General features: G+C 45.7%; 1 protein-coding gene across 2 annotated transcripts in view; it reads right to left on the reverse strand.

The window, feature by feature from the left end:
* csmd1b (CUB and Sushi multiple domains 1b) overlaps positions 1-13955 on the reverse strand; it is a 288049-nt gene that overhangs the window by 78730 nt on the left and 195364 nt on the right. For both annotated transcript variants that reach the window (XM_076974689.1, XM_076974688.1), the window contains exons 13-23: positions 12127-12309; positions 11226-11552; positions 9473-9667; positions 9215-9353; positions 8940-9127; positions 7192-7380; positions 4806-4922; positions 4279-4494; positions 3863-4051; positions 1903-2072; positions 515-671 (exon numbers count right to left, since the gene is read on the reverse strand). In XM_076974689.1, the coding sequence (XP_076830804.1) occupies positions 515-671; positions 1903-2072; positions 3863-4051; positions 4279-4494; positions 4806-4922; positions 7192-7380; positions 8940-9127; positions 9215-9353; positions 9473-9667; positions 11226-11552; positions 12127-12309 (2070 nt within the window). The remainder of the gene's footprint in view (positions 1-514; positions 672-1902; positions 2073-3862; positions 4052-4278; positions 4495-4805; positions 4923-7191; positions 7381-8939; positions 9128-9214; positions 9354-9472; positions 9668-11225; positions 11553-12126; positions 12310-13955) is intronic.

The following is a 13955-nucleotide window of genomic DNA, read 5'->3' on the forward strand; positions in this document are numbered from 1 at the left end:
CGGCTGAAAGATCATCTTTTATCTGCGCGGTTGCCCCGTAGCTGCGCAACACGTTTTTATCCCCCATGTTCCAGCTGCATGCTAAAGCGCTTTCAAAAGCGTCGTAAAGCGGGCGCTGTGGGGCACAGCTAGCTCGCTCGTCTGTCTCGCCGTCCCTCCCAGTGCCGAGAAGACAACGGGAAGCGAGAAAAATCATCATTCCACAGCCGTTCTTCCTTTATTACGCCTGTCATAATTTGGCTAAAATGGTTTTGGTGAAAATGACAAAAATAATTTGCGGTATTTTAGCCTAAGTAATATAATGATAACTATCCTGTATCATCATAATGCTTTTTTTGTGCTTCCCAAACCAAATCTGTGAAAAACTGCAGATCAATAATGTAATAATCTCAAACAAATGGTCTGTATCATATTTGACATGCCATAAATGTCTGTGTTAAAGCATGACAAATTTTTAACTTCTCATTGCGTCTAGTCAAGTGCCTGTTGACAAGGGTTTGGGAAATGTACTCACTAGAATAGATCAGCTTGAAGCCCTTGCTGGTTCCTGTCCCATTGCTACTGAATTCAATCCACAGGTGGTTAGATGTGCTGTTGATGATGACATTAGACATTTCGCTCTTTGTGAAATTGCCCAGCGGCCTGGATGAACTGTCCTGGCCGTCGAACACCTGTAAACGAGGGCAGACAAGAGGAACATCGAGGAACGAGGAACATCGAGATCCAGACTGGCTCCTTCGCGGTGTGAGGCTTCGTCTGAGGTCACGTTCAAGACGTGCTTCCTCAGACGGCCGCGTGAGGCATCACGTTCGCCGAGTGATTTCTCCCTCCAAACAAAACGCTGAATTTGGTGTCTGTTATTTTATTATTTTTTTGGTAATTGCTTTTGGATATTGCATTCATATTGAGATATTGGCCTACGTAACAGAGTGGGGAACACGGGGGCACAAGACCACGGCACAGTAGGAAATATTAAAGGTCATAAATCAATGTCAGGCGGCTTTCTTCCACTTTTCTCTTTTCAGGCACAGAGGACATTGTTTCAGCCTCCTTGTGCGAATCAAGCTTGTGCAGAGCGGATAGCCAAGACTCAGAGGAATGGAAAGTTCCATGAGAGCTCTTGCTCCCAGAGCTGGAAAACGCAAAACTCGAAAACGTCATTTCGAGAAGAGAATGTCCAAAAAAGCGCTGTGACTTCTTGAGTTATTTTGCGAAAACCAAAATTAACAATAGTCCTAATTTCAACAACAACAACAAAAAAAAAGCTCGCCCAAGGATGTGTTAGAACTGCACATCCTGTAGCCAACGTGACAGTAAGAGAGCCAATTAGTTGTAACACATTCATGGAAATAATGTTTTTGGGATTCATGAGAATACGACAGGAAAGAGGCTATAACAAAGATTTATGTGCGTTTGATTGCCTCGTCTCGGGCACTGTGTTTCACACCCTGGCTACTTAATTAGTGGCCACAGTGGTCTTCAGGGAGCTTCTTCCTCATAAGGAGCTACAGGCGCCCTAAGCGCTGTAGCTTAAATGAATCTATGAATAGTTAATGCCTGTGCTAAGTCACATGTGCAGATGTCTTGAGGATTACATAGCCTTACATGTGAACCATGCGGATGACGGAACCGTGAAACTTCACCATCAAACGTATTAACGTATCGCCGGGTTTGAAGGCTGGTGCCGCTCAAAAGGCTTTTTAAATCACACTAAGCTGCCGTGGGGTTATTAATCTATTATCTCCTCTTTAATGGCTGACCTTTGAGAGATCAAGGTTGATCTCGCAGTGAGCTGCAGTGAATTAGGAGAAGAAAGGAACAAAAAAAAAGCCAAAGCGGGCGGCACAGGGACCGGCGCTGGCCGGGCCGGACACGGCTGGAGCGGGAGGGCGGTGGTCCTACCAGGAGGAAGTCTCCGTCCCCGAGCTGGAAGGTGCTGGCCAGCAGCTGGATGCCCCTGCCGGTGTCGGTCTGGATGCGGTAGATGCACTCGTGGTTGTTGTCGTAGTTGGCCGGGAAGTTGGGGGACAGGAGGACGCCCTCGCTCCCCACGGAGGAGGCTCCGCACTCGGCTGGCCGGGACCCCCGGGAGGGAGGAGCGACGGGGGAGGGGGACACAGAAAGAGGGAGGAGGAGGACGGTGAGTCAACCAACCCGCTCAAGCCAGAGGAACGTATCTGTAGTACCTGGGTTTTTAAACGATGGTGTGGTAAAAGTCACCTACGTCCCCTACTGCGGCCCTTTAAAGCAAGGGCCCTTCTACCCAAACGTAGTGCACTCTTGAAATAATTAAGCCACTGGTTCCCTGACAGCTGTTGCTCTATTTCCTGCTGGTAGGCCAGTCAGGGTTTTCGCACCAGTTGGAATATGAGCCTTTGTCATTTTGATGAATCACCACCACAGCAAACTTCCGAGGAATGCTAATTAATGTGGGGCTTTATGCATTAGTTAGGTGCTGGTCACAAAGGCCCAGGGCTGCACTAGAATGTGATGCCCTTGTAGTTAATATTCTGCACTTGCGGCTCTAGTATAAACGCAGATGTTGCTGCGGAACCTTGAGTTTTGCCGAATCAGTCACAAGTGTTGCCATTACTACCTGATACACAAAACTTTTGAAAGTACATATAAATGCAGCAGTCCTCAAAGACACAGCAACGTTGTCCTGGATTCTGAAGGGAAAACCTTCTCTAATAGCGACTGCACCGCAGCTCGGTTGTGCTGTAAGATATGAAACATAAGCCCGCAGGTTTATGGAGGTCTGAGCCCAAACAAAAAGGGCCATTGCACTGAATAACAAGTGCTATTTTTCTCTTCAGTACGTAAAAAAGTTCTTTCATGCAACAGTGGCTCAAAAGCAATACATCACTTTAATGTAGCTAATAAATACATACCAATATCTGAGAGCTAGTGCAATATCTGAAGACTAATGAATCCTGTAGTTACTGTACCAATTAAGGGCAACATATACACTGTACTTTACTTCTGTTACAACTACTACTACTCCACACACACACACACACACACACACACACACACAGTTCATAAATAATTAATTACAGTAATAATCTCATGTGAAAGCCCTGCACAATTACCATTGATCATTTAGTCAGCATCTTTATTCCTGTCCACAAACACCCCTTGGTCATAACCGCTCAGAAAATGAATTGGCACCTGGGGTGATCTTCCATTTGCATGCTTGCTATGTCTAGGTCCAGGTCCGTTAGAAATAAATCAGTAATAAAAACGAGAGATTCTTTGATGCAAAACAACAATTAGCTTGATTTACCATAGCATATGCCGAAATTAAGGCAGGATTCAGTCCGTCACATGGGACCACAACAGCACAGTGAAATGACTCTAAAATATCCCGCCCTCCAACTTCAGGATAAGTGACACGTCCTGACTAAATTAGCCTTGCTGGCATAATAGACGTGTGGCCTCTCAGAAATCCCCCATTTAATACTTTCTAAATTCATGTCTGAGTGAAGGTTGTATGCTATGCATGTATATTTAGGTATTTGAGTGGTATGTCTTCCATAATTGTAAGCAAGTGACTCAGAAAGCCTTGAATTGTATGTCTTTGCATTTGTGGCAGATGTCAAGACTCGAATTAACTACACACAAATGAGCAAATTAATTTCCAAACTAGTACGCAATGTTTTGTACAATAGTGCAATGCGATTTAAGGAGGGCAATTACATGGATTTCAAACATTCAATCATCATTAAAAGCAAAAAATCCTAGTTTAGATCTCAGACCTCAGCGCAAACACCATGTTCTGCACATGGGGCCTGCAGGCTTGGTCCGCCTTCACTGTAAAGAACTAGCTGGGTGTGAATAAGAGAAGAATGTGTCCACCTACCCACACACCTGGGCAAGGCGGCGCTCCAGACCCGCCGCCCTCCTCCCAGACAGGTGATCTTGCTCTCTCCCTCCAGCCGGTAGCCCGAGAAGCAGGTGAACATCAGCGAGTCACCCACCCCGAACTGGAAGCCCACCCTCCTGCTGTAGGCGGGCACGCCAGGGTCCTCACAGGGCTCCAGGTCATACTCTGTGGAGCATATGGAGTTGCAACAATCATCCCGCCACCGCAGATCCGTGAAACGAGGCCTTTCCAAAGTCTCTGCTACAACAGCTAGTGTGATACCTGTGAGAGCACTGGACATTTGACCCATTACGAGAAAATAACCAGAGAGTTGCTGGACGCGAGAACAGATTCAGCATTTGAGGAGATCTCCCATTCGAAACTGGTTACCGTGGCATTGGCGGGTGGCTTACCCGAGAAAGTGATGTTGAATCCCTCGTAGGACATGGAGAAGTCCGAGACGAAGCGGACCTGTGCGCTGAAGTTGCCGTAGAGGCCGGCTTTGACGGAGGGAGGCAGCACCGAGCCCGTGAGGCGGGCCACGGGCTCGCCGAAGCTCCCGTCCTCCGCAATGAGCAGGTAGTCGTGCGAGTCCTCCAGGTGGAACGTATGGAAGGCCAGCTGCACCCCTGTGGAGCAGGAGATGAGATTAGGGCTGCCATTGGTCGCGCACCAGGGCCTCCACACCTTCTCCTCCTGACACCACCTGCGGTGAGCCTCAGATAGGCACGCAGGACCAGCAAGAAAAATAACGCATAAAAAAAAACCCCCACGTTTCTCCCATCGGGATACCAGGTAATAAAAAGGAAGGGAATACTTGAGATGGAGCAAATTTGTTAAGAAGGTTAATTCGGGGACGATTTGGAGACTGATCTTCAACTACGAGGCGTGTCTCGGTTTTACCTTCAAGCAGAAAAAACCACTGCTCTTCCTATCTTACCTTTTCCATGAGACACTTCTATCGTCCATGTGCAGTTCAAAGAGTTCGGGTAGAAATCCGGGAAACCGGGGGAGAGGATAGTCCCGGTTTTCCCGTAAATGTAACCACCACACAACGCTGAAAGGAAAGAGGGCAAAAAACACACATATGGTGTTTAATTATTGATCGCCATGCTTGATTTGTGTACAGGTTTATCTGTAATAAAAAAAAGACTCCATTTCCAAACACCTGGAGATTGGTCCAGGGAGTGGGGGCCCAGAGAGTGGGGGCCCAGGGTTTATTCTGTAATTACTCATGTCCAGCCTTGTGTCAATCTTGTTGTTTTGTTAGCAAAAAAAAAAGCAATACAAAGATGCAAATGATTAGGGCCTTGGACTGCCTTGTAAGATGGAGTTTGATTAGTATGCCAATTGTGTTGAAAATTACTCACAGAAATTGCGGCGTTAAAAAAAAAGGTCCAGACGGATTTAATATGGAAATCTAGGTCAGGCTCCGCAAACAATATCCCTTGGTGCCCAGAATCTAATATGCACTTTATAAATTCCATAAACAAACTTTAACTCCTTTCCAATGTTACATGATATATAAGAGACATTAGTAACAATGTGAAATTTGACTACAAAAGTATTTTCTAGAATTTAACCAATTGGCAACTAATAAGACACTAATTGTAGGTGGTGACATTGCTGGCGAGAAGAGATTAAAAACAGAGCTGTTACGATGTGTTTTCCACACATATCCTTGTTATATTTTTGTCCTTAAGCAAACCGAACCAAAGTCACCTTCCCTGTCTGCTTGTGAATAAAGAAACAACAGAGCTGCAGTCTTTGGTGAGCTGCTGCTAGTGTGAACATGAACTACTCCATTTAGGCCCAAAATGAATCCAAACGCTTCACCAGTGTGAACCGCATTTGTGGTCAAATAGAGGCTCATTCTAATCGGACGCAGTCCCAAAATAGAAACGCTTTTCTTATGCAAATGTATGGAGTTTGTGCTAGCCGTGTCAGCCGGCTCTGGAGGCTACAGCGATCCTGGTGATTAAATGGGGTTTGTGGTGCGCATGTTATCGTATATGCCCCGGGCCACAATGGAAAGTTAATCAGCGAAAATGGCCCCTTCACCGTGAGACAAATAAAGTGTGCTATTGGCTTGGCACCCCAGCATACGTCTACAGTACCCACTGCAGTCCACGAACAAGAGAGAAGTTATTCATCACGTTCCCTAGTACAAACAACACATCCTTTTGATCAAGGTTTTCTGTAACAAATATCAATTTTTTTCGTAAGGTTAATATGAACTTTAGGCGCAATGTGTCGAGATACAGAATGACGTTATTATCTGAGCAAGGATGGAGGGATCACGAAATAAAAACCACAAACAGATCGCGTGTGAACCACACACGTGTCTTAATACGGAAGACTCGGCCATTTTCAATCCGAGCACACATTCATATTAATGAGCATTGCCTGCAATGCCATGGCAACCCCAGGAGTCCTACTCAGTGTTTTCCCTGATTCAGTCAGCCTTATATCAGCTTCGGGAGGCATAAAAGACCCAATATTTCAGAAGACATCTGCAATAGCAGACACCACCAGAGCTGCTCTGTCTGGAACAGCAGACACCACCAGAGCTGCTCTGTCTGCAATAGCAGGCAATTTATGTGATTGCACAAAGCAACTTTCAGAAGAAAAAAACCAAGGAACAAGGAATCACAATCTGTACTTTTTTAGCGACCCATTAGCATTACCTAAACACAGCTAGCGGGGGAAGATTTACAGATAGCAGCTGATGGAATAAACCACAGGCTTGAGTGAAGAGAGATCCAAAATGTGCCCTAATGTTCCCCAAACGTAATAATCCTATCTCTCAGCACAGATATGGTTATGGAGGTCCCCTCTGTAATAAAGGTCAGGCGCTGATGAGAGAGAACATCGGACCGAGTCCGGAGTCTATCAGGTGGGGAAGAGGAGAGAGGCACACAGCCGATAAGGAGCCTGCAGAGGAGGAAATTGGAGATTCTGAACCAAATAGGCTGGAGGCTGATTACACTCACTGGAAGGCACTCCGAGCGCTTATTTCACTCCCCTCCACAGTCGGAAAACAAATACGATAAACAGCTTGAGTGAGCTCTCTCCTTGTACGCACTTCCTCCCTATCTGGCCAAGCACCCTCCACAGTCTCCTCCTCTTCCTCTGACAACGTTATCTCTGAAACGACTCATTCAAGCTCCTGCTCTGCTCATCAGAAGCGTATATCTTGGGAGAGTGTGGGCGATGCATATTCCTTATCGGCCCATAAAGAATGTGGGCGCGGGCCGCTGCGGTGTTCAGTGACCGGGTCTAGAGAGAAGCTCTCTTTTGGGGGGCGGGGCGTGGGCGGGGCCTACCATCACAGCTGGGAAGAGCGTGGTTCCACTGGTGGTTTCTCTCACACACAATGGGCTCTTCATCACTCAGGGTGTAGCCTTGATCACAGCTGAACGTCACCCTGGAGCCGATGGCAAAATTGTTTCCGTGCCTCTTTCCATTCACGGGGATCCCCGGATCCAAGCAGGAGTCGCTCTCCATCATGACGCCTGTACGAGAGGAGAGGACTCTTTCACTCGCCCTCCCGGGCCCAGATTGAATTGAGGGAGATGTCAGAAGCACTTCATACAGTATAAATCATCAGAGATTCGTCTCCCCGAGGTCTTTCTTACGCTCTGTTGCACTCAGTCCCTCAAATCCTTTTTTTTTTTTTTACTACCATTTATGTTACATCTGTTTAATGCAGTATTTAGAGCATGCTGTGTTTTTCTTAAAACACACAAACCCCTTTTCAACACTTTTTTCCCCCACTTCATCTTCCTTGACCTAAGTGGGCAGAGGTTTATACCTTTAGGTGAATCTTAAAAGCAATTTCCAGTTTTACAGCTTCTAACTAGATCATGATAGCAGTTGGAAATGCGCGAATAATAATCCATCAACTCCAATGAGCTTCTGAGAAGATGGTGGACCTGCATAAGGTGGGCTGTCAGGATCACTTCACTGGGAGCCATGAATACTTGTTAAGTAAATCTAGCCACCCCTCTCACCCACCCCCCTGCCATGTTCTCTTGCCCCGGTCTCTTTTAGCCCTGTCTCTGTTCTCATGCTGCACATTACATTACAATAGTGCCATTCAATCCTATCTGGGGAAAAAAGAAAGAAATTGGAGCCAATTTGCCCAATCACTTAGAACAGGTCAAGAAGATTTATGCTGCTTTTTAGAATTTATCACAAATTGTCCTGTACATATGCAGAATTTACAATAAAACTACTTGACTTGACTAATAACAATAATTAAACTGAAGTTTATGAAGCATGAACATTATAAAATATATGTTTAAATGCTTAGTAGTGAATTTAGCACATTAAAATAAAAATCTAAAAAAGGACAAAACTAGAACATAAAAATTTACTTTAAATTCAAATTTAAATGATTACATAAACATTAAATAAATTATTTTTCAAAAATTAATGAATTCATATTAATATCAAATATTCATAGTTCAAATGTTTATTAAAATGGTATATGCATTTTTAACATAAGACATATCTACCACAGTTTCATCATTTGTAGGTCATTTGGCTGCTACAGTTCATGTTTTAACAACTGCTTTACCTCAGAGTACAGATTTTAAGGAATACTGAGATTTATTTTTTAATTGCACTGTAAATCACTATCTAAAAACACCCGTAAGTTATTATTTTAACTTCTGTCCATATTTCTTTAATAGCATAGTTAATAACTGAATCGAGTTAGTAATATAAACTGCCTCCAGTTGTTAGTATTTGTAATGTTTGATTCCATCACAGGTTTTAGTGGGAAAGACTTTGGGAAGCCCATACACGTCTGGAAGGCGACTTAAACCCTTGAGACAGGAGAAAATAGCGTTGGAGGAAGAGGAGAGCCTATAACTAAACTCCAGTCAGCTACAATGCAGCAATGGCTCAATCCAAAATGGATCCCTACTCACTGTAAAGTGCACTCGTGTAGGCCATGAGCCAATGGCTTTTATCTCACATGTAGTGTACTAGATGTGGATTAGGGATTCATTCTGGATGGAGCCCGTGTGGTGACCAGGGGCCCGGTGGGTGAACAGAGGCCACTCACTCTCGTAGCGGATCTGAAACCCTTCGCTGGAGCGGCTGTTGTCAGTGGTGAAGAGGAGGTAGATGTAATTGCCCGTGCTGATGAGGAAGCGTGGCGCCTGGGTGCCATGATAGTCCCCGATCAGCGGCGCCGAGCTGGAGGGCCCGTCACGGATCTCCAGCGTGTCGTAATTAACCTCCGTCTGGAACCTGCATGGGGCACGGCCGGGGCTGTTTACTTAGATGAGAAGCATTAATAACACAGAGGTAAATGATATCCCGGCTCAAAATGGCTACCTGTCAAAAGAGATCTTGATGGCATGGTCCTTCCTTGCTTCAATAACCCATTCACAGTTGAGAGAGTCTTTGTAATAGCCTGGCCAGCCAGGGGACAGCAGGACTCCCGATGGAGCTGTTAAATGCCCTCCGCAGGGAGCTTGGAAAGGAGAAGAAAAAAAACAAACTTTTAGCAACACCCCCCTGGAAGGAGGAGGTAGAGAGGAACTCTTCTGTTCACTCCTCAGGAGATGGAGGAGCTGGGGGAAGGGGGGGTACCTTCACAGCGGGGCACGGCAGCGTTCCACACCACGTTGCCATCCAGGATGACGCAGGTGATGGACTCGGAGCCGTGGGTCTTGATGAAGCCTTCGTCACACGTGAAGAGGACCGAACTGCCCAGCAGGAAGTGCTCCCCGAAGCGCTGGCCGTTGACGGGGACGCCGGGGTCGTGACATTCATTCTGGCCAAACGCTGTGGGCAGGAAGACATGAAAACGGGAATATCACGACCCGGGAGATGGCGTCCCGGACCGCACGCTGCAGGCTACATTACATCATGAGGCTGAGGAAAAAAATGGCTGGAAAAAAAAATTGTTCCACTCAAAATAAATCAATAGCAACTGACAGTCTTTTCTAATCTGCACAGAAACACCTGTATTTAAATCTGATCGTACCCGACCACCTCTTAGCCAGTCCCAGCTCGAGAAACACAAAGTCCCAGCTCGGATTTTAGTGTGAACTCTGAATTTCCGCGTATCAACAGACGAGCGTGGCACTCCGAGTTACACAGCGACAACACGGGCGTCAGACGAGGTCCCTCAATTATGTGGAGCAGGACACCCCCCCCCCCCCCCCCAGCCCATTTTCACCCCCATCAACTGGTGAGAAGCATCTGTTTGTAACACCCTTGAGGCAGGAGTGTGGCTAATGCATGGGGACCCACTGGTCGGGGCAGAGGTCGCGACCCCATGACCCCCTTCCACCCCTCTTCCGCCGTGACCCCACCGACAGTCTGGTTGTTATTATGGTCCTTTCTGCCAGCAGCCCCACATCAGGACATGTCGCATCATGTCTGAGAGGGTCACACACCATTACTACAGCCCGCAATGTTGAGATATCAAACCACACAATCGCCTGACACTGACAGGCCCTGGACCGCTGTCATCATCCACTACCTCGCATGAAAACAAACACATACGGGCAACAACACCTCCCGCTTGCATCTCTCAGTATACACACGTGTGGCTGCAATCATTTGGGATAGCAACAGGGAATCTTACAAATATAACCAGATAGCCATATCATGCTCATAATAAGCAATACTTTCTATTACAACCAGAAAATGACAAGAGTGTCTACAATATTCCATTTCCCATAAACATACACTGTAGTGGAGAGTTTGTTTTATATTCTGAGCAGGAATCTTGGGTAAATACTACTCTTTTTGAAACAAAGCTCCTCTCTCAGAAAAAGGATAAAAGTAACACATTCATTAAGGAGGTTGCCAAGGTTTTGTGGTACAAATTCTTCCAAACACAGGTGTTAGAGGTTAATTAAGGGTTAATTACACACTAACGAGCTGATTAAAAAAGCTGGATTCAATCGAGGCTGTCCTTTGTGCAGTGCGAAATTAAAAACAAATGGCATTTTTAAATAGAAATGTGCCTAATAAAAATGGGATTTAACAGTAATCACTGCTTTGAATAATCAATATTACAAATGAAGCAATCAGTTAGTCTGTGTTTGATTGCAACGCTCTGTATCACTGAAATGAAGAAGAATCCAAGATGAATGTTTTCGGCGCCACTGCACACAAAAAGAATGATGCTGCGAATCCATTTATAACAAAAAGGCGATGGACAATATGGACAATGTGAAATGAATCGTTTGATGCCAAATAAACTTCACTGTCTGCCTTGGATGAGGTATATTATAATCAAAAGCAACATAAAAAAAAGTACTATAAAAGTCATTAAAGTCTAGAATCAATAGTATTAGCATAAAGGCCAGTGATGTAATAATGTGCTTACTTGTGTAGGTGATATTAAAACCCTTCCCGGTGTTGGAGTGGTCCGACTGGAACTCCAAACGCATGATGTTTCCGTTGCTGGCGATCTGGGAGGGCACGTCCTTCCCGGAGAAGGTTCCGAAGGTGGTGGGCTCGGGCATGCCGTCATCTTTCACGATGAGGTAGTCAAACTGGGGCTCCACCTCGAAATCGCTGAAGAGGAGATGGATGCGACTGCCCGGCTCGGCTATAATGAGCCACACGCAGTTCATGTTGCTGCCGTACTCTTCCGGGTAGTTGGGCGAGAGGATGATGCCCGACGGGGCGGTGAAATTGAAGAAGCAGGAGACTGCGGAGGGATGAGGGTGGGGGGGGGGGGGGGGGGGGGGGGGGGGGAGGAGAGGCACAAAGATCCGTCACACAGCTTCCCCGTAGTACATCCCCGCGCGTTCGTGGAGAAGTCCGGGTTGCCGGCCGGCTTTTGCATTCAATTGGAATGGCACCGAGGTTAGACGCAGGGTGGAGGGACCCCTGAGCATCACCACCAGCGTTCACTTCCACTTTGAAAATAAGCTGTTGGCGCGTGCAGAGCAGATGGTGACGCAGGCGAGTCTGGTGTTCGGCCGAGGCCCACAGCGGCAACAACAGCAACAAAAATTATTCATTTGAGGCGTTCTTGCCCAAGGTACAAAGGCAGTCTCTGACATGCTACACAGTAGAACCATGATTTCTAAACAACGAGGCATTACGAATCAACAACGAGTAATGATCGAGCCTCGAAGCGCTTGAGGAATCGGCAGCTCCTCAGCCGGCTCACGCACGTTCAGGTCCGTCTATCGGTCACGCCTTTAACCGCGTGGCGCATTAATCGTTCTAAATGGCAACGTGCTAATTATAGCTGCACATTTTGGAAGAGCACTTACAGACGCAGCTGGGTTTGTTTCCAGACCACTGGTTATTCTGCTGGCACGATATTGTCCTCTCGCCCACCAACTCGAAAGCAGCTTGGCACTCAAAGGTCAGTATGTCGCCATGTAAAAAACTGTCTCCTGCTCGCTTCCCATAGGCTGGGACACCCGGGTCGCCACACCCTCCTTTGTCAATTTCTGAATGGGAAAAAAACATAACATAACATTTTACCATTATATAATTAAGAAATGTTACTGAAGATAGCAAAGAAAAAGGAATAAGGAAGCTAGTATATGATGCAGAAGGAAGGAAAACTTGAAAAGGACAGACACAGGACGAGGAAATTACAGACACAGGACGAGAATTAGACACAGGATGAGGAAATTACAGACATAGGACGAGAATTACAGACACAGGACGAGGAAATTACAGACACAGGATGAGAATTACAGACACAGGATGAAGACATTACAGACACAGGATGAGAATTACAGACACAGGACGGGAATTACAGACACTGGACGAGGAAATTACAGACACAGGATGAGAATTACAGACACAGGATGAGAATTACAGACACTGGATGAGGAAATTACAGATACAGGATGAGAATTACAGACACAGGACGAGAATTACAGACACAGGACGAAGAAATTACAGACACAGGACGAGAATTACAGACACAGGATGAGAATTACAGACACAGGACGAAGAAGTTACAGACACAGGACGAGGACATTACAGACACAGGACGAGGACATTACAGACACAGAATGAGAATTACAGACACAGGACGAGGACATTACAGACACAGGACGAGGACATTACAGACACAGGATGAGAATTACAGACACAGGACGAAGAAATTACAGACACAGGACGAAGAAATTACAGACACAGGATGAGAATTACAGACACAGGACGAGGACATTACAGACACAGGACGAGGAAGGAGAAGCTCTGCTTCCTCACTTCACTTTTTCTGAATTTCAAGGTAGTGGAACACATTTATTTATTTATTTTGCGGCGGGATAAAGTGACAGTGACAAATGAATGACATTCTGGCACAGTTCATTTTGCTGTTAACAACGTGCTTGGCAGTGAGCGCTTCACTGACCCAGCCAGCCAATAATCTACAGCGGATGAGCCCCCCCCCCCCCCCAAACCCCCTCCTCCTCCTGCCCACGGCACATTCAACAACCTCCGCAAGGTGCTAAGAGCAAGTTAAATACATTTGCATATGATGCGCCAATTGGGTATTGAATTCGCAAAGACGCTGGGGCTGTTGTCTTCAAAGTAGGCCTGTACTGATCTCGTGACTTACACGCCAACAGCTAACCTGGCAGATAAATTAGTCCACTGCCTTTGAAAACACTCCTCAGACTCATCATCAAAAGCATGGGGCAATACAAATTGTGGCTAAATGAGAAGCACTTATACTTTTAGCAAAGGGTATTACATCAAAATCAATGCTAATACAATTATCCCATGATAAAGTATTTACCTGGTTGAAATTGCATTTGAGTCATTATCATGAGTGTCTGATAAGCTACGCTTATTTACACTGTGGGGAAAATGGATCTGACTTGTTGTTTGTTAAATATTAAGTGAATCTATCCATTAGTGATTTAGAAATCCTGAAAGCAAAATGACAAGGGTCATGAAAAATAGAAGAGCAAATTTCCAGAAAACAGATTTCACTTTATTTCTGGCTCTTGGACACAAGTACACAATTGTTTTTCTTTTGCAAAGCCATTTTCCATAGCCCAGGGCCGGACTCAGTCCAGTTTCTCCAAAACTGCACATCCAAGATTAGAACAATCTCTTCCAAAGTTGATCATCT

Source organism: Brachyhypopomus gauderio, chromosome 15 (genome assembly GCF_052324685.1).
Source record: "Brachyhypopomus gauderio isolate BG-103 chromosome 15, BGAUD_0.2, whole genome shotgun sequence".
Classification (NCBI taxonomy): Eukaryota; Metazoa; Chordata; class Actinopteri; order Gymnotiformes; family Hypopomidae; genus Brachyhypopomus; species Brachyhypopomus gauderio.